The following is a 24941-nucleotide window of genomic DNA, read 5'->3' as shown; positions in this document are numbered from 1 at the left end:
ATATTTTTAGCAAACCGTAAAAACCCTGTTGTGATAAAAGCCAAAATTTTCACCAAACTCAAGCAAATAACTAATTGCAATCAAATGTCTGACCATAATTAAACATTTGCAGGTGGCTGATGTGAATTTGAATAACAACACCGATGTGAGTTTCTCCCCACCAATAGTCAGTTCCACTACGGGTGAACTCGTTCAACCAATCAATATAACTGTTCCACTTGAACGAACATCGGGAAGTGGAAACAACGCCACCGTGCGGACCGTGTTTGTTCTCTATGAAAATGACACCTTGTTTTCGGACCAGGGAAAGGCAAAATGGGTGAGAAAATGTGTAAAAATGTTTGTTTGTTTGGAGCAATTAGTGGGTTTTTATTCAGAAAAATCGTGTTTGTAACATTATTGCACTTAATTTGTGAAAGCCAAAATCTTTGAGTGAAGATTTTTTTTATGTTTTGACCCAATGTGATGCGTGGTTTTAAAAACATAGTTAAAATAAATGCGAAGTCGTGGATTAAAAATAAATCCGAAAATTAAATGATTTGAATTGGGCCTTTCATATTTCCCATTTATTCTTTGTTTCCATCTACGTGGGCTTTGTGGGCAAAGATGTCGTAAAAACAAAATCATTGTTAGAAAGTAACATAAATTTTTTATGCAGGTTATCTCTGCTATTCTTGGAAAAGGAGTTAACTCACAAAAACTACAAAGGCCGGTAGAAATGGAACATAAAAATGAAAATACAAAACACGGCGAAAAGAATAAAAATGAAAGAAACAATTTATTGGTGAGTTTCAAGATTTCCAACAAAGATTATCACATTTAACTCCCATCTTCTTGGAATTCCTGTATTGTGTTTCATGAAGTTATTAATATTTGTGTTTTTCTTTTATCAGGATGATGTTGTTCGACAACAGTGTGTGTTTTGGGATCCACAGCGCCTCGTGTGGTCAAACAAGGGTTGCAAACTTGATACAAGAACCAAACCTCCGATGTGTAAATGCAACCATCTCACAAGTTTTGCTTTACTTGTTGTAAGCAGATTTTGATTTTATATATTTTAATTGTTCAAAACGTCAAAATATGTTGTATTTTCCTGCATTTAGGCTAAATATACCCATACCCATAGCCACCAGTCATAGTACGCCAGGCCAATTAAAGGCCTCATACCGAAAAGCATTCACCATATGGCAAGGCACAGGCTAGACTTTCTCAGTTGGTGGAGCGCGAGACTCCTGTCGTGGGTTTGAATCCCACTGCAAGATTTTTCTAGCTTACACCTTGCCAATTATGAATGCATGGAAGACCGGCTGATTCGGTAAAACGCTTTAAATGGGTCTGGCGTACTATAATTTATGAATAAGTGTGCCGTGATCGCTGGTCTGCATCGACGCTTCAGGGCTGATCCCAGTTATGAATGTTTTCATCTTATACCCATTAACGTTTGACATATAAAATTAAACTGCTCATAAAGTTATAGAAATAGGGAAGTCCAACATTTTCTTTGTTAATTGAAAAAAAACTAATAGTTTCATTTGCTCTTATTTTTAATCGACTTTTTTCTTTTTATAACTTGTAACAATATTTTTGTCTAGTCTCGTGTTGAAGTCCAAGCAGACGTTACTTTGTCGGTCGTCAGTAAAGTTGGTTGTATTGTTTCTATTGTTGCACTGGCCGCCACCATCATTTTGTATCTGCTGAACAGGTGGGTTTCTGGTAATAGTTGTTACTAACATGACAATTTAATCAGGTTCAACACTGTGTAAACTAGGGATGGGATAAAACTGCAACTGTTCTGTTTGGTCGAACACCGAGCTCGTTAATGCTTTGTGGCGTCACAAATCCTAATTCCACGCTAGTTTTTTAGCTTTCGTCAACTAGGTCCCTTACGTCAACAGCGGTGTATTATGCTGTACAGGCCCCAGAAATGCGCGTTTTCCGCCATCCAACGCATTTAAAACAACAGTCAGTTTTTTTCTATGTTAGCAGGGCATGAATATGCAAATTTAACGCTCGGGTCAGTTTGTGTAACTGCTCGGCCGAGCACCGAGCATTAAAAACAGCGATGCTCGGTACCGAGTACTCGGGTTCTGGCTCGGCTCGGCCCATCCCTAGTGTGAACCTTATCTATAAATCACACAACACTGCAAAGTTAAATGCATTGTTGTAATGGTTTTGAAACTTGCTGGACTTTAACCAATCTTTCAGCCAACTACATCATTATACTTTCCAGTGAATTTCGCAAGAAGGAGCTTGTCCAAATCCAACTTCACGTCAACTTCAACTTACTCATTGCCTACGTCATATTCCTGGTCGGAATCTCATTGGTCGATAAAGGGGTGGGGTGCACGGGCGTGGCCGCTCTTATTCAGTATTTCTTCCTGGTAGCATGGATGTGGATTGCAGTTTACAGCAACAAACTCTACACTTCCATTGTTAAGGTAAGGGTTTGATGCTTGATGTACAACTATCATGTTTATTGTGACAATTATTTAATGCCTTTGGTTTTCAAAATGTTTTGTGGCTGTTAAGTGTTGTACGTAACTTAAAGGGGATATTTCCTAAGCCGGAGTAAAATGCCAAAGATAAATGTTGCGGTAAACTAAATTAGCACTAGAAAAAAATATTTTTCTCAATGCCCTTTGCGAAAATCAAGGAGTTAAATGCTTGGAAATAAAATAAATAGTTGGATTTTCTTGAAAGAATTTCAGGTTTTCCAACTGTATTTTTTACAACATGCAGTTTTTTTAATGATGCTTGATGTTACAACTATCATGTTTAATGTAACAACTAACTAATGCCACTGATTTTCGAAACGTTCTGTATGTGTTGGGTTAAGTTAAGTTTATGTGGTGATTGAAAACAAGCACTAAAACTATCAACAAGCCGGAGATGAGTTCTATGTAGGGTGTTTGGTGTGCTTCAACCCCGCCGCATTTCACCTGTAAAAATGCTCTACATTTACGCGGAAGTATCTTCAGCAAATCTGCAAGACTTAAAAATGAGTGAAGGATTTTTCACAAATTTTGACGCCATTAATATTTGGCGTTTTTCACAAACATGCCCAGACACTTTTCGTCAATGCAGCAAAGAAGTAAATTAAAGAGATGCAAACATAAGAAGTGTCAAAATGTCATGTTATATACAAATATATTTTTGTTCTAGCCGTGCTTTTTTGTTTCTAGCCGTGAATTGTTACAAAGTGATACAATTTGACTAATCTTGCGTTGTCTTCAGGTATTCAATGTTGGTTCAACCCACTACGTGCTGAAGGCTTGTGTAGTCGGTTACATTCTACCGCTTATCTTGGTTGCTTTCAATCTTGGAATCACCATCGGACATGTCGACAAAATCAACCTAAACTATGGTAGGAAATTGCTGTTCAGTCTTATTACGGCATTTAGACGAAAGTTTGTGAAACAAAAGTCTTGTTTAACGGACAAATCCTTGGCTTGTCAAGTTTTAAGTTTTTACAACCAACTTTTCGTAAAGGCGATCAATGAAAAGTTTGAGCACTATTTTGTGTGAAGCATTTTTTAGCAAAGGGTTGTTTTAGGAAATGGTATAAACTCTCGTTAACATTTCCTAGTGCAAGGCGTTGGCCGAAAATTGGATGCAATTCCTATCACAGCTTATCTGGGTTACTTCGTCATAGTTTTTCATATCCGCTTCTAGGTCTGGCGTGCTGTGATTTGTTGTGCTGTTATCATTAGTCCACTTAGATACTCCAGGGCTGATATCAATAAGAAAATTAAGTTGGAACATTCGAACCAGGAGTTATTTTCATTTGTAGATTACGACCCACCTCAACTTGACCCACAATCGTCAAGTTACCGCAGAGACAGTATGTGTTGGGTTCACAACTATTCCCTCTACATCGGGTTTCTACTCATTATCGGTTTGATTCTGCTCAACAATATCGTGGTTCTCGTGCTTGTGGTGAGACATGTCAGGACGATGGAGAATAAGGTACGTCGGAAATTGGTCAACTAAATCAAATTGTTAGAAGACAATCATAGTAAGACATCCCTATTGAAGGCGTTGTACCGAATCAGCAGGTCGCATAACATATGGGCTAGAAAAATCCAACATGCGGTGGGATTCGAACCCACGACGCGGTGTCTGGTCTGCATGCTTCAGGGCTGATCCCAGTTGGAGGAAAAATCTATTTTTCTTGATTTTAGAATGTGTTTTTTTTTGTAAAGAATATTGTTTACTATTGCCACAAATTTGTTTTGCAAAATCTGTCGGTGGAACAGAGCCATAAAGCGTTGTAGCAATTACTTCTATGGTTTTGTTACTTTTTTATGACTCTGTTCAGAAGAATTTAACAGCTTGCGATTTATATTCATGCAAACACGCTCATCTCATCCGTTTAAAACCCGATTAAAATATGTTTTTTTCCTACAGGTACAGTCCAGTGCAGCAAGCAGAGATTTCGTGCAACAAATGAAAATGGTTTTCACGATGTCGGTAACATTTGGTCTGACTTGGGTGATTGGGTTTCTCATGCTTTTATCCGATGATGAAAAATACCTCATCGCCCTCAGTTGGTTGTTCACAATATTCAACGCGTTCCTGGTGAGATTTTAATATTTGCTGATTTCCAGTATTACTGGTGATGTAATATGAAATGTATAGGTGGAAAAACTGTGCACTGTCTACAGCTTAATATTGAATGTTATTGTAAAAATAAAATAAAAGTAATATTCTCCCATCGTTTTTTTTTTCGTTTTGGCAATAACTATTGTCAGGTGATTAAGACACACAGACTTGGTTGTGAAAAAAAATTAAAAAGTGTATAATTCAAAACAGTGGTCGGCAACCGCCTGTCCGCGAGGAGTTCGTTACCGGGCCGTATATTTTTTTAGGTTAAATGCTTTAAAACATTTTGCCCATGTATACCGGGGTAATAAACTAATTTATCCATTTTCATTGATGAAAAATGTTGCCGGCCCCTGATTTAAAATGTTACACCACGAAATATTTGATTGTTTTTTGTGTTTTTTTGCTTAAGTCTCATAGTCGTGCGTTGTGAACCTGAATATTGTTAATGTATTTTCAACCTGTAGGGCGTTTTTATCTTCTACACCTCTGCTGTAATGAGAAAAGAAATATTCGAGATGTGGACACGACCTTGCACTAAACGCACACGTACTGAGTCGACCTCCAATGGAACTGGTCGAAGACTCGTCTCGAACCCGAGTGAAAGTGAAGCAAGTCAGACGAGGAAAGACACGAGAGTCTGAAAGAAATTCGGAAAATGTCGTCAATTGGAAAAAATAAAAACACATTTCAGTTCAATACATTTGTTGTTAAAGTTCATTACTTTTCCTCTCGTACAAAATTTTGAACTGAGAAAAATTATTTATTTGTATCAAACCATCGGCATTGTACATATTTACTTGTGCAAAAAAGGTCTCTCTCATTTGAAGATTCCATTCACTATGTTTCAAGTCATGTAGTGTTTTAGAATTATTCTTATCCCATTTTCTGATGATGACAATAGCACTTGTCATGTTTTCTACACAAATATACTGGCTCTGATATTTTTGCTCAGATTATTCGAAACCGTGAACAGTGTAACTATTTTTATCCTGTTGTCAAGTTATTTTGCCACTGTTCTGTTTGTACATACCCATTATATGCTATACACGAAATTCACGATTGTTGCTTTCAACCTTTAATAAAGTGTGACGTCATAACAGTTATTATTCATTAGGGAATGTTTCCATTGTCAGGACAATAACAAGGTGACAATAGCGAAGATGGAATTGTAATACTTTTTTTTCGTCGTCAAATCGAAAGAATATAGGTTTTGGTCACAATTTCACATTCAATTGTTACACACATTTTTTAACACGGATAAAGTGAAAAATTTCACAGTATGAAGCAAAAAGTTTTTTTGAAGTCGTCACATTTGAAGCTCGTTTAGTTTCCATATTTTCATCACACACTTTACCCGAGTGTTATTTCGTGGTTCCATATCTTGCTGGTTTCAAATAGAAATTTATTTATGAAATATCTGAGTGTTTGTGTGAAATTATTTCAGTGAGTTCATCCTGTTTTATGGCAACACCTATTTTTACAAAAACTGACCAACAAGTCAAGTTGTAAAAACGTTTGCGATTTAGTGGTGTTTTTGTATTATTTTTTGCCAACGTGGCTCATAGGTTAAAGCTTTAGGCTACCAAAGAGTTTGGCATCTAACACAGCTTGATTAAATGGAAAAGACCAATTTCCTAGAAGCAGTGCTTTTTAAATCGCGACGTATGAAACTGACCCAAAATGACTCAGGACCCAACAAACACTTTTTGAGTCATCACCCAAGCAGGGTTGACACAACGAAGTACACAGACGTAGAAGTTTATTAAACTTCTGCCAACAGTTGCTTCTAAATTTAGTTCAGGAAATTAAGAAAAGGTAAACTTAGTTTGAAAAATACAATTATTTTTGTTGTCAAGAGAAACGTTGATGTCATAAACAATTACAGGTGTTGTACAACGTGCGAGAACAATTATAAGAGTAGTAAAGCATATATGTATCACATGATTCAACATTAAAACTTTTACATGCCGAAAGTGAGTGGGTAAGAACGTTAAAAGAATCGCCGACATTTTCGATCAGTTTTGGTAGGAAACTAAAAAAAACTTAAAAAAAAAACTTTAAACCACGGTAGAACAGAACATAGTGATGCTGCACTACATGTTTATAACGCCGATCTTGTGAATCAGAAGAGATTCAAATGGTTTTACATTATTGCAGATCATTTTGGCAAACTAACTTGTAATTATCACAATGCATTGTCGTTGCATTGTCTATTTTCTTTTTATGATTTTCTGCCTCGGAATAACAACAGCTCAGCAATTCGAAGGTAACAGTTGACCTAGATTTTCAAATTCTTTTCTTAAAAAGAGTTATTTTTGTGTTTTTTAAGGCAGCGGAAATTTTGTTGAGCCGATTTCGACACCACCACCATTTGAATGTTACCTGGGCATAAATGGAATTGACGAACCGGAAAATTTCGGCTATCCTTTCTTGATCAATTGTGTTGGAAATTTTGTTACATGCTATAAATACAATTTAACCAAAACAACCAACAAAAGGACAGGTACAATAAACAATACTTGAGTTTAGTGTATTTTGTTGGTAAAAGAACACATAACTAAACGATTGCTTATCACCATGCCGGAAATGGCTTAAGTTGATACGTCATGGCCTGTGGTGCGAATAAAATTTTTTGTCAGCCGGTTCTATGACAAAAGTCACATTTTTCAGCAGGTTCTGTTACAAAAGTCATATTTTTCAGCCGGTTCTATCACAAAAGTCATATTTTTCAGCCGGTTCTATCACAATAAAGTCATATTTTTCAGTAGGTTCTGTTACAAAAAGTCAATTGACAGTAACCAGTAATGCTACACCGGTTCGCTGATCTCATAAAATTTCGTGAGACGGTTCTGTAGAACTGTTACGAACCGGCTGAATCTCACCACTGGTTAGGCTATATGGAGCAAAGCAATGTAGGGCACAATTGGTGGATCATGATTGAACGCGCTGCCCAGTGGTGAGATTCAGCTGGTTCGCAACAGTTCTACAGAACCGAAATCTTGCTAAATTTTATGAGATCAGCGAACCGGTTAAAATTACTGGTTGCTGTCAATTACCCGGCTGAAAAATATGACTTTTGTGATAAACCGGCAGCGAAAAAATTTGAATTCAACCATTGGCTACCGTTTTTACTTGATTGTATAGTCATACCATATAACAACAGAAAGATGTATTAAGAAACAATCGTATCTAAAATTCCAGCGTGCGGCTTAATTACAATCGAGGGCGGCTTACATTATTTTTTTAACACCTCAACATGCGGCTTAATCGTGGACGGCTTATAAACGAGGGCGGCTTGCAATCGAGTAAATACGCTACACCGTATTATCAGTTCGTGTTAATTGTGATAAACTCAGTTAAACTGTGCGTTTTTGACGTTACAGTTCGTTTGGAATATCTGGGATGTGCTTATACACCTCCGTGCAATGAGTTTACGCAGGGATTTACGTGCAACGGATCAACAGTGTGTAGAACATCAAGATGCAATCGACCAACACGCCCCACATTCTGCCCTGCACCATCCTCTAATGGTGGGCGAAAAAATATAACCAGTATCATCGAGTGTTGCAATTTTATGTATTTTTCACCTTGTTGCGTAATTTCGCTTTTTTATGAGCATTTATCGCCAAATCGTAATAATTTTGGGACATTTTTTACCCAGTCGGCAATAAATGCAAGTCATTCCTGTATTTATTACTCATCGTGTGTTTTGTTATGAAAAGTTTTTATTTTGAATTTTTGATGAACTTTTTTTCAAACCACTATTTTGTGAAAATTTGCTGGAAAACAAACTTTTTTAACAAGATCTGCCTGCTTTGTTTACAGAGTTACAGATTTTGTCGAAATGCACAGTTGAAAGAAATTTAACAAAAGGTTTAGAATGCGCTGTTCCGTGGTTTTCAGGATTTCCATACACAGACGAAACACAATGCCGGTAATATTTAGAAGTTTAAATTTAATCGGTTTTGTTAATTTGTTTCCACGATTTTATTGTTGCAGACAAAACTTGAAGGGCTCATTGACATGTGTGAAAAACTTCTTGGCAAACTGCATAAACAAACAATGTCCAATGTTTCTGGATGAAATTTCGTCAATTGGAATCTCCATTCGAGCTGGAGCTGGACTAATAGTAAAAAATCCTTTGTGTATATTGATTATAAAATTTTGTAAAAATATAAATATGAGACAAACACCTTTATTCAGTGGTGGGATTCAATTTTTTGTCAGCCGGTTCTATCACAAAAGTCATATTTTTCATCCGGCTCTGTTACAAAAAGTCCATTGACAGTAACCAGTAATGCTAACCGGTTCGCTCATCTCACAAAATTTTGTGAGACGGTTCTATAGAACCGTTGCAAACCAGCTGAATCCCACCACTGCCTTTTTTGAAAAAAATGTAAGGTAAACAATTGCACATGGCAATAATAGTTGTTACATATTTACAGAACACTTGGAATTCACTTGACCAAGTTTTATTCAACTCCCCACAAAGTTCAAGACTTTTGGGATTTTTGTGTGCACTTGATAACAATGGACTTGTTGCAGAAAATTTGACGTCGGCTATAAACAATAACACAGTCGGAGATGTTTATATAATTGCTTGCGACAACTCAACGGTAAAAGATGTTTATGTTTGGGCATTGGAAGCTTTGAGAGAAGTTGTTGTAAACGCTTCCACCCATTCAGACTTTTGCAGGTAAAATTTTTAATGTGTTTGAATTGTTGTTTAAAACAAACATTCTAAAACTTGTTAAACTAATACTTGGAAAGTTTAACATAGCATTTGTAATATACCAGGCATATTTAACTTTTTGTGGGTAATTCAGAATAAAAATAAGTTTTCTTGAAAATTTAAACAACCTTAGTTTCTCTTGGTGTTATAGTTTTTCGTGTATTAATTTATTGTTGTTGCAGTGAAATAAATGTTTTGTGAAAAAGTCTAAAATGTCTGTTTTTTTAGGATTGGAAATCAATTTCTTGATCGTATGAAACATGTGGTACAAACTCGTTGCCAGAAAAACAAACTTACAGATTTAATTTTCACTTTACTCTTAAATACTTCGGGACAAGTAAATTATTATGAGGGATATCGACCCCAGATCATTCAAACTTTGAATTACGTTTATGATTGGTTCCTAAACTGGGAAATCCCCACATGTCCAGGTACAATTTTTAAAGTTAACATGCCTTGATTTAAACTGTTTCTACCAGGCATAATATTTTTAAACTAAATAACACATTGTTTATTAGTTCATTATTTAGTTCACGTGTCTTTAGGTTTTTTATTTTTCAATGTAATTAACTAAATAAAACATTTGCAAGATGGTATTATTTAGTTCTTATGTTTTTTAAGTTAGTTTTTTTAATGTGAATAAAAATGTCACTACAACAGACCAATGAATCATTTAAAAAGATTTTATATTGTGTCCTGTTACCAACTATATATTTGCCAACCGACATTTTTAGCTATAATTTATTTTGATTGATATATTTTAAGAACATTCTTACATAAAAAATATAACTTTACTGTATTATTAAAATAAATATGTACTAGTGCCAAACAGCATTTTTCAATTTTTGTTGTTGATATTTTTTAAAACATTCCATACATATTTTTTTTGTTCTAATGGTAAAAATATGTGTTTAGTGCCAACCAGTAGTGTGTACAAGTTTCCATTTGCCCAACAAATTAAGATGAACTCGACAAAAACCCATTCGGAGATCGCAGTTCTGCTCCTATCAGCTTTTCGTTATAAGACAAATAATGTGGTTAACGTCACCATCAGACAGTTTCTGCCATTTTTTCCACACTTTAAGTAAGTTACTTCGATCATGCCAACACTTCTTTTATTTGATTTCTATTTTACCAGATTTAATGGTTGTAGTGATTCAACAAAGACTGTTATTCGTACCATTTATTTTATATTCCTGAAGGCATATTTTATTATTTATTTTATCACCACTTAACTGCAGTAAAACTTTCAATTTAGTTTTACTCATCATTGCATTGCCTTTTGTCATGCAATTTGCTAGATCATTTATTGTCTTAATACGTGGCAACATATATTTTCTGCCAATCTTGATTGGGACCACTCATTTAAATGTGGTCACTTTTCCTTGACTGAAAGTTTTTAAACGGTATCAAAACAAATTACATCCATTACTTTGCAGTTCATACTTTCATGTAATAACCAATTTGTAGTGTAACTGTAATTTCACATTCACTGATGATTATAAGCCTTATCTTATTGTTGCAGTTACATCGTTGACACAAATGCGACAAATCCAGCGGTAAACTTCAATCTTCTACTGGAAAGCTATCAGGAATACATAATTCAAAATCCAATCTCAGATCTGATTGGTCAACCACTTGCAGGTTTTAACCAATCATGTTTTGCAGATTTTTTTTAAATGTTTTTTAAAAACCATAATGACATTACAATATAACACAAGTATTTTACCAAGACCACTCTTCAGGTGTTTTAGTGACATGCGCTTTTTACAGGTCCGTGTTTTGCAACCACCATAAATGGCTTCACTTTTAACACAACCACAGTTGGAAGTACAGCTTTTTCCAACCAAGTTTGTAAAAAAGGTGAGTTAGTCAAATCAATTGTTTGCAAATTACCCTAACTTCAAGCACATGTGTTTTTCCACCAAAATTCTTAACTATTCTGTATTTGCAACAACATACATATGTTTCACTTTTTCAACAAGTAATAATGCCAAAATATTACATATTTTTTGTTTTTAGGCTTTTCGAAAGCTTCTGTTGACTGTGTGGCAAAAATACAAACAGATTTCTTAAATCTAAGAGGAGGAGAAAACTATTTTGTTGCCGTATTTGACGATAGCACTTTGAAAAACTCTTCATGCAACATTAACTTCAGTCAGCAGGTAAAACTCAAAAGATCTTTGTAAAACAAAAAAAAATAAAAACCAATTCACCTAAACTTGATTTGGACCGGAGTAAGAGTTGAGTTGAATTTTTATTCGCTTGGTGAAAGAACATATAGCGACACAATTGCACTGAACAATCACCAAGCTGTAAATAGCTGCGCAATGTTGAGGCGTTATGGAGCGCAAAATAGTGAAGTTTGCAGTTTGTAGATCACTACTAAAAGCGCTGCAGCTACACCGTATTACAAAGCATTAGGATTTGTATGAAAAAGTAATTGCTAACTATAGTTTATTACAAACACAGTGTTTAATTTGTGTATTGTACAAAAATAGTCTTTGATACAGAGTATTATTGAGCAGAAACCGTTGGCAACCACAGAAGAGATCACTCAAACTCTCGACGACCTCCAACTTTTCACATCCTCCCCAAACTCACTCAATTCAACTTATGTTCAGCAAAGTATTTTTTAAAACTTTCCATACATAATTTTTTTGTTCTTATGTTAAAAATATGTGTTTAGTGACAAAGAGCCATGTGTACAAGTTTCCATTTTCCCAACAAATCAAGTTGAACCTGACAAAAACCCATTCGGAGATCGCTGCTCTACTCCTATCGGCTTTTCGTTTCAAGACAAATAACGTGGTTAACGTCACCATCAGACAGTTTTTGTCATTCTTTCCACATTTTAAGTATGTTACTTCGATCAAAAAAATACATCATTTATTTGATTTCTATTTTATGTGGTTGTCACCATTCAATCTGTAACTGTAATTTTACATTCACTGAGGATTATAAGCCTCATCTTCTTGTTGCAGTTACATTGTTGAAACAAACGCGACAAATCCTGCGGTAAACTTCAATCTTCTACTGGAAAGTTATCAGGAATACATAATTCAAAATCCTATCTCGGATCTGATTGGTCAACCCCTTGCAGGTTTTAACCAATCATGTTTTGCTGATTTTTTAAAATATTTTTTTACCCACAAATAAGCACTGTGGCTTTAAATTGCAAAACATCAATTATTAGTGACATTTAGTATTTAGTGACAAACTTTTTTTACAGGGCCGTGTTTCAAAACCACCATAAATGGCTTCACTTTTAACACAACCACAGTTGGAAGTACAGCTTTTTCCAACCAAGTTTGTGAAAAAGGTGAGTATTAATTGTTTGCAAATTACACTAACTTCAAGCACATGTGTTTTTCCACCAAAGTTCTTAACTATTCTGTATTTGCAACAACATAAATAAATTTGTTTTATTTTTTCAACATTAGAAGTAATAATACCAAATATTACATATTTTTTTGTTTTTAGGCTTTTCAAAAGCTTCTGTTGACTGTATGGCAAAAATACAAACGGATTTCTTTGGAGAAAACCATTTTGTTGCCGTATTTGACGATAGCACTTTGAAAAATTCCTCATGCAACATTAACTTTGGCCAACAGGTAAAAAAAATCTTTGTGAAACAAAAAACAGCTAAAACCAACTGATGTAAACTTGATTTAGTCGTAAGTAAGAGTTGAGTTTATTTCACTTGGTGAAAGACAACATAGCAACACAATTGCACTAAAACAATCACCAAGCCGGAAATAGCTGCTCAACGTTGAAGTGGTGCACAAAATAGTAAAGTTTGTAATTTGTAGATCATGACTCAAAGCGCTGCAGCTACACCGTATTATATGGCGTTAGGGTTTGTACAAAAAGTAGTTGCTAACTATAGTTTATTACAAACACAGTGTTTAATGTGTGTATTGTACAAAAATTGTCTTTAAAACTGAGTATTATTGAGCAGAAACCGTTGGCAACCACAGAAGAGGTCACACAAACTCTCGACGACCTCCAACTTTTTACATCCTCCCCAAACTCACTCAATTCAACTGATGTTGAGCAAAGTATTTTTTAAAACTTTCCATACATAATTTTTTTGTTCTTATGTTAAAAATATGTGTTTAGTGCCAAAGAGCCGTTTGTACAAGTTTCCATTTTCCCAACAAATCAAGTTGAACCCGACAAAAACCCATTCGGAGATCGCTGCTCTACTCCTATCGGCTTTTCGTTTCAAGACAAATAACGTGGTCAACGTCACCATCAGACAGTTTTTGTCATTCTTTCCACATTTTAAGTATGTTACTTCGATCAAAAAAATACATCATTTATTTGATTTCTATTTGATGTGGTTGTCACCATTCAACAACACTTTCTTTTTTAATGGTGAAAATACCGGCCCAAATAGACGTAAAAAGCGACATGCTTTATTGTTCAAACGTTTCGGCACTCATGCCATCATTTGTGATTGTTTTTTACCTTTCATTTTGTATTCTTAAAAGGCTAAACTTTTCACTTATTACAAAACCTTCAATTAAATGCAGTAAAACTTGTAATTCAGTTTTGCTCATCATTGCATTGCCTTTTGCCAGGCAACTTACTAGATCATTTGTTATCTTAAACATAACATATTTATTCTGCCAACATTAATTGGGACCACTCATTTAAATGTTGTCACTTTTCCTTGACTAAAAGTTTTTAAACAGTATAAAAACAAATTCCATCCATTACTTTGCAGTTCATACTTTCATGTAATATTCAATCTGTAACTGTAATTTTACATTCACTGAGGATTATAAGCCTTATCTTATTGTTGCAGTTACATCGTTGAAACAAACGCGACAAATCCAGCGGTAAACTTCAATCTTCTACTGGAAAGTTATCAGGAATACATAATTCAAAACCCAATCTCGGATCTGATTGGTCAACCACTTGCAGGTTTTAACCAATCAAGTTTTGTTGATTTTTAAAACAAAATTGGTAAGCACTTAATGTAAAGCGGCAGGTACTGGGTTACCGTTGTCAAGGAGAAATCAACGTTTGGCGCAAAACTCCAAAAATGGTGTTTTGAGCCTAGTTAAACTCTTAAATTAGTTATTGAGCAGAAATTGTCAATTATGTAAGTTAAAAGACGCCGTCCTTATGTTATTCGCTGTAGCAAGCTAGAGGTAAATGTATTGCAACAGATGGTAAGTTATTTTTATGAAGCCAAATGCACAAAATTTTATGTGCAATTTTACTGAATTAGCTCCACATTGGGTAGCAATAGGAATTCGGATTTTAGCCAAAGAACCGACATAGGACACAATTAAGTGCAGATCAAATCCTTATATATTTGCCACGCATTCATGCGGAAATATATTGTTCAAAATAAAAAAATGTATAATGTCACACCCAAAGGCCTACAATTTGCGTGTTAATATACGACAGCGACTATCTTTTTGATTTGTTCTTGTTTTACTTCTAAATACTATTATTTTATTTAAAAAAATCACTAAAAAATATTCAAACATGTAGATGGTTTAAACCGCATCAGTGGTAACTGGCTTAAACAAATAATGGGGGATTGTGGCTATGACGTCATAAGCGCGTTTCATTTTGATTGTTATTTTTGTGTATCAACGGTATCCCAGTACCTGACGCTTTACATTAAGTGCTTACCAAAAAAATTATATACCACAATAAGCACTGTGACTTCAAATAAGACATCAATTATATTTAGTGACAAACACTTATTGTAGGGCCGTGTTTTGCAACCACCATAAATGGCTTCACTTTCAACACAACCACAGTTGGAGATACAGCTTTTTCCAACCAAGTGTGTGAAAAAGGTGGGTTAGTCAAGTCAAGTGTTTGCAAATTTTATTCAACTTCAAGCAAATGTGTCTTTTTATACCAATGTTCTTGCTACTACATAAATATCTTTTCAAAATCACAAGTAATAATACCAAATTTCACATAATGTTCTGTTATTAGGTTTTTCGAAAGCTTCTGTCGACTGTGTGGCAAAAACACAAACAGATTTCTTAAATCTAAGAGGAGGAGGAAACTATTTTGTTGCCGTATTTGACGATAACACTTTGAAAAATTCTTCATGCAACATTAACTTCAGTCAGCAGGTAAAACTCAAAAAATCTTTGTGAATTAAAAAAAGTAAAAACCCATTCACCTAAACTTGATTTGGACTTAAGTAGGAGATCAGTTGAGTTTATTTCGCTTGGTGAAAGACAACATAGCGACACAATTCCACTAAAACAATCACCAAACCAGAAAAAACCCTATGTAGCGCAAAAAAATTTCGGACCTATTGGTGGATAATGGCAGAATATGGTGCAGCTACACCATATTATAAAGCATCAATATTTATATGAAAAAGTAGTTGCTAACAAAAGTTTATTTCAAACACAGTGTTTAATTTGTGTATTGTACAAAAATAGCCTTTAAAACTGAGTATTATTGAGTAGAAACCGTTGGCAACAACAGAAGAAGTCACTCAAACTCTTGTCGATCTCCAACTTTTCACATCCTCCCCAAACTCACTTAATTCAACCGATGTTGAGCAAAGTCTCAAAACACTCACAACCGTCACTCAAGCTGTCAAGCAGCCATCTGTACAGGTCAGGCCTGGATTTGAACTGGGATCAAAAAATCTAGCAGTGAAATTTTGTAGGAAAAACTTATCAAACAAAGATTTTTCTTCAGCAGAAAAGATAAATCGTGTGGAAGTCAATGCCTAAACTTCATTAGAACCGCGTTTAACATCTATTGAATTGAACTTTTCGTACTTCTTTTGAATTGCAAATTTTTGTCGTGATTACATTTTGGGTTGATTTTGAAAGTCCACCGGTCCGCAAACTTAAAAGGTTGAGAACCACTGCTTTAGAGCTTAAATTATTTTTTTTCTTCAACAGGTTTCAGCATCTGCTCTCAGCTCGATTGTTCACATTTCTGACAGTTTAGCGATTTCCGTCCAAGCTTCTACATCAAGTGGATCAACAGCGCCACCTAGCAGCTACAACGCAGTGGTTGCGATCAACGAAGCAGCATTACGAGTGAACCTCAGTGAAATGGGCAAAACTACGCTGACCATCAAAACAAAACAGACCACACTCCAGGTTGGAACAATGTTGTGGATTTCACTTAATGCTAAATAACTTAGGCTTAAGTGTATAAAACCTGGTTTGTGATGTAGTAATTTATATTACTGAATATGGACAAGCAATTGTCACTTGCTCTGTCTATTCATGCTGTTATTTAACTTATTTGAGTTTTCATTGTAAACTTTGTTTTTATTTCATAGTTTTCATTGTAATTTTACAAGATCATTGTAAAATGTTCTGAAGTTAGAATTTTTTTTAGTGTGAATTTTTTAAAGTAAGGAAACAATTGCTCTGCACAAACTTTCAGATTAAATCAAATTTAAACCATGAGATAAATAATATTTTCAAAAAGTGGTAAAATCCCTGCTGTAAAAAGCCAAACTATCAACATTCAACCAAATAATTATGGGTCTCCTTTTCTGAAGGGGACACATATTGATTTTACTCAAATTGTTTGTTTGTTTTTTTCTTTGATTTTTGTTTTGCTCAAAGTTTGTCCGACTCGTTTTTCCATCAAATGTTTGATGGATTTGGATGAAACTTACACAGATGGTAGATATAGTTATGTAGATGTGCATCCCACTTTGTTTGTCTTGTCGATTGTAGAAAACAGTCTGACAATAGTTGAAACACTTTTGCAGGTGGCTGATGTTAGTTTGAATGACAACACAGAAGTGAGTTTCTCCCCACCAAAAGTCAGTTCAACTACGGGTGAACTCGTTCAACCAATCAATATAACTGTTCCACTTGAACGAACACTGGGAAGTGGAAACAACGCCACCGTGCGGACCGTGTTCATTCTCTATGAAAACGACACTTTGTTTTCGAAACAGGGAAAAGCAAAATGGGTAAGAAAATGTTTTGGATGGGAAAGTAGTAGTGAGTTTTCATCCACAAACGTCTTGTTTGTGACATTCGTGCTTTCGCGAGCCAAAATATTTGAGTGAATTTTTTTACGTTCTGACACTTTATGTGTGGTTTTTAAATTTAAAATTAAAATAAATGCCAAGTTGTGAATTAAAAATAAATCTGAAAATTAAATGGTTTCAAATTGGGCCATTCATATTTCCCATTCTTTGTTTCTGTCCACATGGGCTTTGTGGGCAAAGATGTCATAAAAACAAAATCATTTTTAGAAAGTAACATCAATTTATTTTGCAGGTTATCTCTGCTATTCTTGGAAAAGGAGTTAACTCACAAAAACTACAAAGGCCGGTAGAAATGGAACATAAAAATGAAAATACAAAACACGGCGAAAAGAATAAAAATCAAAGAAACAATTTATTGGTAAGTTTCAAGATTTTGAAAAAAAATTATTATTTTTGACCTTCACTCCCATTTTAAACTTGAATTCACTGAATCGTTTTACATGAAGCTATTAATATTTGTGTTTTTCTTTTATCAGGATGATGTTGTTCGACAACAATGTGTGTTTTGGGATCCACAGCACCTCGTGTGGTCAAACAAGGGTTGCAAACTTGACACTAGAACCAAACCTCCGATGTGTAAATGCAACCATCTCACTAGTTTTGCTTTGCTTGTTGTAAGCAGATTTTGAATCTTTGTATTTTAATCGTTCAAAACATCAAAATATGTTGTATTTTCTTGATTAACTATCAATCATAGGACGCTAGGCCTATTAAAGGCGTCATACCGAATCAGCCGGTCCCCCAAGCATTCACATATGGCAAGGCACCGGCTGGAGACTGCTGTGGGATTCGAACCCGCAATCGCTGGTCTACATAGACGCTTCGGGGCTGATCCCACAGTATGAATGTAATTATCTTTTACCCATTGACGTTAGTCATATTAAATTGAATTGTTCATAAAATTATAGAAATAGGAAAAGTCCAACAGTTCCTTTGTGTTGTAAGAAAAAATTTAGACTTGCCCTTTTTAATCGACTTTTTTTCCTTTTTATAACCTGTAACAATATTTTTTGTCTAGTCTCGTGTTGAAGTCCAAGCAGACGTTACTTTGTCGGTCGTCAGTAAAGTTGGTTGTATTGTTTCTATTGTTGCACTGGCCGCCACCATCATTCTGTATCTGCTGAACAGGTTGGTTTCTGGTAATAGTTGCCACTAACAGGAAATTTAATTTCAACACTGCGTAAACTAGGGATTGGTTAAAACTGCAAATGTTTCTGTTTTGCTCGTTAATGAATTGTGATGTCACAAACATTCCCAATTCCACGCTAGCTTTCCAAGGTCCCTTACGTCACCGGCGGTGTATTAAGCTGTACAGGCCCCAGAAATGTGCGTTTTCCACCATCTAACGCAATAAAAATATAAAAAAAACAGTCATTTTTGTTCTTGGACCTATACCGAACACATATGTATGTTAGTAGGGTATAAATATGTAAATTTAATGCTCGGGCCAGTCTGTACATCTGAAACAGCGATGCTCGGTACCGAGTAATCGGGTTCTGGCCCGGCCCATCCCTATAGTGTAAACCTCATCTATCAATCACAAAACACAGCAAAGTTAAAAACAAGGTTGTAATGGTTTGGAAGTATGCTGGACTTTAACAAATCTTTCATCCGTCAAACACAATATTTTTTACATTTCATTTCCAGTGAATTTCGCAAGAAGGAGCTTGTCCAAATCCAACTTCACGTCAACTTTAACTTGCTCGTTGCCTACGTCATATTCCTGGTCGGAATCTCATTGGTGGATAAAGGGGCGGGGTGCACGGGCGTGGCAGCTCTTATTCAGTATTTCTTCCTGGTAGCATGGATGTGGATTGCAGTTTACAGCAACAAACTCTACACTTCCATCGTTAAGGTAAGGGTTTGATGCTTGATGTACAACTATCATGTTTATTGTGACAATTATTTAATGCCTTTGGTTTTCGAAATGTTTTGTGGCTGTTTAGTTATGTTTATGGTGTTGTACGTAACTTAAATGCTTGGAAATAAAATAAATAGTTGGGTTTTCTTGAAAGAATTTCAGGTTTTCCTTCCAACTGTATTTTTTACAACATGCAGTTTTTTTAATGATGCTTGATGTTACAACTAGCATGTTTATATGTGACAACTAACTAATGCCACTGATTTACGAAACGTTCTGTATGTGTTGGGTTAAGTTAAGTTTATGTGGTGATTGAAAACAAGCAACACAATTGCACTAAAACTATCAACAAGCCGGAGATGAGTTCTATGTAGGGTGTTTGGTGTGCTTCAACCCCGCCGCATTTCACCTGTAAAAATGCTCTACATTTACGCGGAAGTATCTTCAGCAAATCTGCAAGACTTAAAAATGAGTGAAGGATTTTTCACAAATTTTGACGCCATTAATATTTGGCGTTTTTCACAAACATGCCCAGATACTTTTCGTCAATGCAGCAAAGAAGTAAATTAAAGAGATGCAAACATAAGAAGTGTCAAAATGTCATGTTATATACAAATATATTTTTGTTCTAGCCGTGAATTTTGTTCTAGCCGTGAATTGTTCTAGCCGTGAATTGTTCTAGCCGTGCTTTTTTGTTTCTAGTCGTGAATTGTTACAAAGTGATACACTTTAACAAATCTTGTCTTTTCTTCAGGTATTCAATGTTGGTTCAACTCACTACGTGTTGAAGGCTTGTGTAGTCGGTTACATTCTGCCTCTTATCGTGGTTGCTTTCAATCTTGGAATCACCATTGGTTATGTCGACAAAATCAACCTAAACTATGGTAGGAAATTGTTTTTTAGTCTTATTACGGCATTTAGACGAAAGTTTGTGAAACAAAAGTCGTGTTTAACGGACAAATCCTTGGCTTTTCAAGATTTAAGTTTTTACAACCAACTTTTTGTAAAGGCAAGCAATGAAAAGTTTGAGCACTATTTTGTGTGAAGCATTTTTTAGCAAAGGGTTGTTTTAGGAAATGGTATAAACTCTCGTTAACATTTCCTAGTGCAAGGCGTTGGCCGAAAATTGGATGCAATTCCTATCACAGCTTATCTGGGTTACTTCGTCATAGTTTTTCATATCCGCTTCTAGGTCTGGCGTGCTGTGATTTGTTGTGCTGTTATCATTGGTCTAAAAGTCTACTTAGATACTCCAGGGCTGATATCAATAAGAAAATTAAGTTGGAACATTCGAACCAGGAGTTATTTTCATTTGTAGATTACGACCCACCTCAACTCGACCCACAATCGTCAAGTTACCGCAGAGACAGTATGTGTTGGGTTCACAACTATTCCCTCTACATCGGGTTTCTACTCATCGTCGGTTTGATTCTGCTCAACAATATCGTGGTTCTCGTGCTTGTGGTGAGACATGTCAGGACGATGGAGAATAAGGTACGTCGGAAATTGGGCAACTAAATCAAATTGTTTGAAGACAATCATAGTAAGACATCCCTATTGAAGGCGTTGTACCGACTCAGCAGGTCGCATAACATATGGGCTAGAAAAATCCAACATGCGGTGGGATTCGAACCCACGACGCGGTGTCTGGTCTGCATGAACGCTTCAGGGCTGATCCCAGCTGAAAGACACATATATTTTTCTTGATTTTAGAATGTGGATTTTGTAGTAAGGGATAATCTTTGCTTTTGTCACAAATTTGTTTTGCAAAAACTATTGATGGAATTTGCCATAAATCGTGGTAACAATAACTATTGTGATTTCGTTACTTTTTTACGCTTCTGTTAAGGAATAATTTCAAACTTGTGATTCAGATCTGTGCAAACACGCTCATCTCATCCGTTTTAAACCCGATTAAAATCGTTTTTTCCTACAGGTCCAGTCCAGTGCAGCAAGCAGAGATTTCGTGCAACAAATGAAAATGGTATTTACGATGTCCGTAACATTCGGTCTGACTTGGGTGATTGGGTTTCTCATGCTTTTATCTGACGATGAAAAATATCTCATCGCTCTCAGTTGGTTGTTCACAATATTCAACGCGTTCCTGGTGAGATTTTAATATTTGCTGATTTACAGTAATACTGGTGATGTAATATGAAATGTATAGGTGGAAAAACTGTGCACTGTCTACAGCTTAATATTGAATGTTATTGTAAAAATAAAATAAAAGTAATATTCTCCCATCGTTTTTTTTTTCGTTTTGGCAATAACTATTGTCAGGTGATTAAGACACACAGACTTGGTTGTGAAAAAAAAAAATTAAAAGTGTATAATTCAAAACAGTGGTCGGCAGCCGCCTGTCCGCGAGGAGTTCGTTACCAGGCCGTATAATTTGTTTAGGTTAAATGCTTCAAAACATTTTGCCCATGTATACCGGGGTAATAAACTAATTTATCCATTTTCATTGATAAAAAATGTTGCCGGCCCCTGATTTAAAATGTAACACCACGAAATATTTGATTGTTTTTTGTGTTTTTTTGCTTATGTCTCATAGTCGTGCATTGTGAACTTGAATATTGTTAATGTGGTTTTCCACCTGCAGGGAGTTTTTATCTTCTACACCTCTGCCGTAATGAGAAAAGAAATATTCGCTATGTGGACACGACCTTGCGCTAAACGCACACGTACTGAGTCGACCTCCAATGGAACTGGTCGAAGACTCGTCTCGAACCCGAGTGAAAGTGAAGCAAGTCAGACGAGGAAAGACACGAGAGTCTGAAAGAAATTCGGAAAATGTCGTCAATTGGACGAACGTATATATACGTTGTATACAAGAGTCGAAACAATGCAGTTGAAAACAAAGCAAAGAATTGAAAAAATAAAAAACACATTTCAGTTCAATACATTTGTTGTTAAAGTTCATTACTTTTCCTCTCGTACAAAATTTTGAACTGAGAAAAATTATTTATTTGTATCAAACCATCGGCATTGTACATATTTACTTGTGCAAAAAAGTTCTCTCTCATTTGAAGATTCCATTCACTATGTTTCAAGCCATGTAGTGTTTTAGAATTATTCTTATCCTATTTTCTGATGATGACAATAGCACTTGTCATGTTTTCTACACAAATATACTGGCTCTGATATTTTTGCTCAGATTATTCGAAACCGTGAACAGTGTAACTATTTTTATCCTGTTGTCAAGTTATTTTGCCACTGTTCTGTTTGTACATACCCATTATATGCTATACACGAAATTCACGATTGTTGCTTTCAACCTTTAATAAAGTGTGACGTCATAAGAGTTATTATTCATTGGAGAATGTTTCCATTGTCAGGACAATAACAAGGTGACAATAGCGAAGATGGAATTGTAATACTTTTTTTCCGTCGTCAAATCGAAAGAATATAGGTTTTGGTCAAAATTTCACATTCAATTGTTACACACATTTTTTAACACGGTTAAAGTGAAAATTTCACAGTATGAAGCAAAAAGTTTTTTTGAAGTCGTCACATTTGAAGCTCGTTTAGTTTCCATATTTTCATCACACACTTTACCCGAGTGTTATTTCGTGGTTCCATATCTTGCTGGTTTCAAATAGAAATTTATATATGAAATCTCTGAGTGTTTGTGTGAAATTATTTCAGTGAGTTCATCCTGTTTTATGGCAACACCTATTTTTACAAAAACTGACCAACAAGTCAAGTTGTAAAAACGTTTGCGATTTAGTGGTGTTTTTGTATTATTTCTTGCCAACGTGGCTCATAGGTTAAAGCATTAGGCTACCAAAGAGTTTGGCATCTAACACAGCTTGATTAAATGGAAAAGCCAAATTTCCTAGAAGCAGTGCTTTTTAAATCGCGACGTATGAAACTAACCCAAAATGACTCAGGACCAGCAAACACTTTTTGAGTCATCACCCGAGCAGGGTTAACACAACGAAATACACAGACGTAGAAGTTTATTAAACTTTTGATGTTGCTTCTAAATTTAGTTCAGGAAATTAAGAAAGGTAAACTTAGTTTGAAAAATAAAATTATTTTTGTTGTCAAGAGAAACATTTTGATGTCATAAACAATTACAGGTGTTGTACAACACAGGAGAAAAATTACAACTTCTCAACTTTTAAACTTTTACATGTCAGTAGTGAGTGGGTAAGAACGTTAAAATAATCGCCAACATTTTCGATCAGTTTTGGTAGGAAACTAAAAAAAACTTAAAAAAAGAACTTTAAACCACGGTAGAACAGAACATAGTGATGCTGCACTACATGTTTATAACGCCGATCTTGTGAATACTTTTATCAGGAGAGATTCAAATAGTTTTTCATTATTACAGATCATTTTGACAAACTAACTTGTGATTGTCACAATGCATTGTCGTTGCATTGTTTATTTTCTTTTTATGATTTTCTGCCTCGGAATAACAACAGCTCAGCAATTCGAAGGTAGCAGTTGACATAGATTTTCAAATTATTTTCTTACAAAGAATTGTTTTTGTGTTTTTTTAAGGCAGCGGAAATTTTGTTGAGCCGATTTCGACACCACCGCCACTTGAATGTTACCTGGGCATAAATGGAATTGACGAACCGGAAAATTTCAGCTTTCCTTCCTTGACTCATTGTTTTGGAAATAATGTCACATGCTTTAAACACAATGTCATCAAAACAACCAACCAAAAAACAGGTAGAAACGAACAATATTTGAGTTTAGTGTATTTTGTTGGTAAAAGAACAAATCGGTTACTACACAAAAAATGGTTGATACGTTATGGAGCAAAGCAGTGGAGGGCACAATTGGTGGATCATGATTAAACGCATTGCAGGCTTGCAGCTACACCGTATCATCAGTTCGTGTTAATTGTGATAAACTTAGTTAAACTGTGCGTTTTTTTACGTTACAGTTCGTTTTGAATTTCTGGGATGTCGTTCTCCACCTTGGTGCAATAAGTTTGTGCTGGGATTTACGTGCAACGGAACCACGGTGTGTTCAACACCAAGATGCAATCGACCAACACGCCCCACATATTGCCCTGCACCATCCACTAATGGTGGGCTAAAAAATATAACCAGTATCATCGAGTGTTGCAATTTTATGTATTTTTCACCTTGTTGTGTAATTTCGCTTTTTTTATGAGCATTTATCGCCAAATCGTAATAATTTTGGGACATTTTTTACCCAGTCGGCAATAAATGCAAGTCTTTCCTTTATTTATTACTCATCGTGTGTTTTGTTATGAAAAGTTTTTGTTTTGAATTTTTAATGGACTTGTTATGGGTCCCCTTCCCTGAAGGGGACACATATTGATTTTACTCGAAATGTTTTTTGTTTTTTTCTTTTGTTTTTGTTTTTCTTTTCTTTTTTTTCTTTTTTTTTTTCTTTCCAAAGTTTGACTCGTTTTTCCATCAAATGTTTGATGGATTTGGATGAAATTCGCACAGATTGTAGATATAGTTATGTAGATGTGCATCCTAGTTTGTTTTTGTTGATAATCCCAGTATTTACCCCGCTAACCCCCTAAAATGGGTATTTTACCCCTGAAGTTTTTCCGACTCGTTTTTCCATCAAATGTTTGATGGATTTGGCTGAAATTTGCACAGATGGTAGATATAGTTATGTATAGATGTGCATCCCACTTTGTTTTTGTTGATAACCCCAGTATTTACCCCGCTAGCCCCCTAAAATGGGTATTTTCCCCTCGAAGTTTGTCCGACTCGTTT

General features: G+C 35.4%; 2 protein-coding genes across 2 annotated transcripts in view; both read left to right on the top strand.

Moving 5' to 3' along the window:
• The window catches only part of LOC145215031 (uncharacterized), a 131905-nt gene extending 109101 nt beyond the window's left edge, over positions 1-22804 (top strand). The window contains exons 39-61 of the mRNA XM_080083680.1: positions 11111-11200; positions 11360-11502; positions 11866-11965; positions 12027-12195; positions 12322-12440; positions 12570-12659; positions 12821-12951; positions 13299-13398; positions 13460-13628; positions 14151-14269; positions 15073-15162; positions 15308-15450; positions 15796-15948; positions 16243-16446; positions 17073-17279; positions 17593-17718; positions 17837-17974; positions 18379-18488; positions 19008-19215; positions 19976-20105; positions 20540-20715; positions 21158-21328; positions 21824-22804. Coding sequence (XP_079939806.1) covers positions 11111-11200; positions 11360-11502; positions 11866-11965; positions 12027-12195; positions 12322-12440; positions 12570-12659; positions 12821-12951; positions 13299-13398; positions 13460-13628; positions 14151-14269; positions 15073-15162; positions 15308-15450; positions 15796-15948; positions 16243-16446; positions 17073-17279; positions 17593-17718; positions 17837-17974; positions 18379-18488; positions 19008-19215; positions 19976-20105; positions 20540-20715; positions 21158-21328; positions 21824-22000 — 3263 coding nt within the window. The 3' untranslated portion in view covers positions 22001-22804. The remainder of the gene's footprint in view (positions 1-11110; positions 11201-11359; positions 11503-11865; positions 11966-12026; positions 12196-12321; positions 12441-12569; positions 12660-12820; positions 12952-13298; positions 13399-13459; positions 13629-14150; positions 14270-15072; positions 15163-15307; positions 15451-15795; positions 15949-16242; positions 16447-17072; positions 17280-17592; positions 17719-17836; positions 17975-18378; positions 18489-19007; positions 19216-19975; positions 20106-20539; positions 20716-21157; positions 21329-21823) is intronic.
• On the top strand, positions 7783-9213 carry LOC145215039 (uncharacterized). Its single transcript, XM_080083690.1, has 5 exons — positions 7783-7910; positions 7989-8135; positions 8431-8539; positions 8605-8734; positions 9151-9213. The coding sequence occupies exons 1-5, from the start codon at positions 7862-7864 to the stop codon at positions 9157-9159; spliced, it is 444 nt and encodes a 147-aa protein (XP_079939816.1). The 5' UTR covers positions 7783-7861; the 3' UTR covers positions 9160-9213.
• Positions 22805-24941: the final 2137 nt, after the last annotated feature.

Source organism: Phallusia mammillata, chromosome 2, assembly GCF_965637545.1.
Source record: "Phallusia mammillata chromosome 2, kaPhaMamm4.hap1.1, whole genome shotgun sequence".
In the NCBI taxonomy this organism is placed as follows: Eukaryota; Metazoa; Chordata; class Ascidiacea; order Phlebobranchia; family Ascidiidae; genus Phallusia; species Phallusia mammillata.
Note: the sequence above shows the minus strand (reverse complement) of the source record. Positions and strands in the feature narration are given on the sequence as shown.

Excerpts from the sequence above, each read along its gene's own strand:
- LOC145215039 (XM_080083690.1), top strand. The coding sequence starts at position 7,862 with ATGCGGCTTAATCGTGGACGGCTTATAAACGAGGGCGGCTTGCAATCG. Across the intron at positions 7,911-7,988 it reads CGAGGGCGGCTTGCAATCGA|TTCGTTTGGAATATCTGGGA; the intron begins GTAAATACGCTA and ends TTGACGTTACAG. Across the intron at positions 8,136-8,430 it reads CCCTGCACCATCCTCTAATG|AGTTACAGATTTTGTCGAAA; the intron begins GTGGGCGAAAAA and ends CTTTGTTTACAG.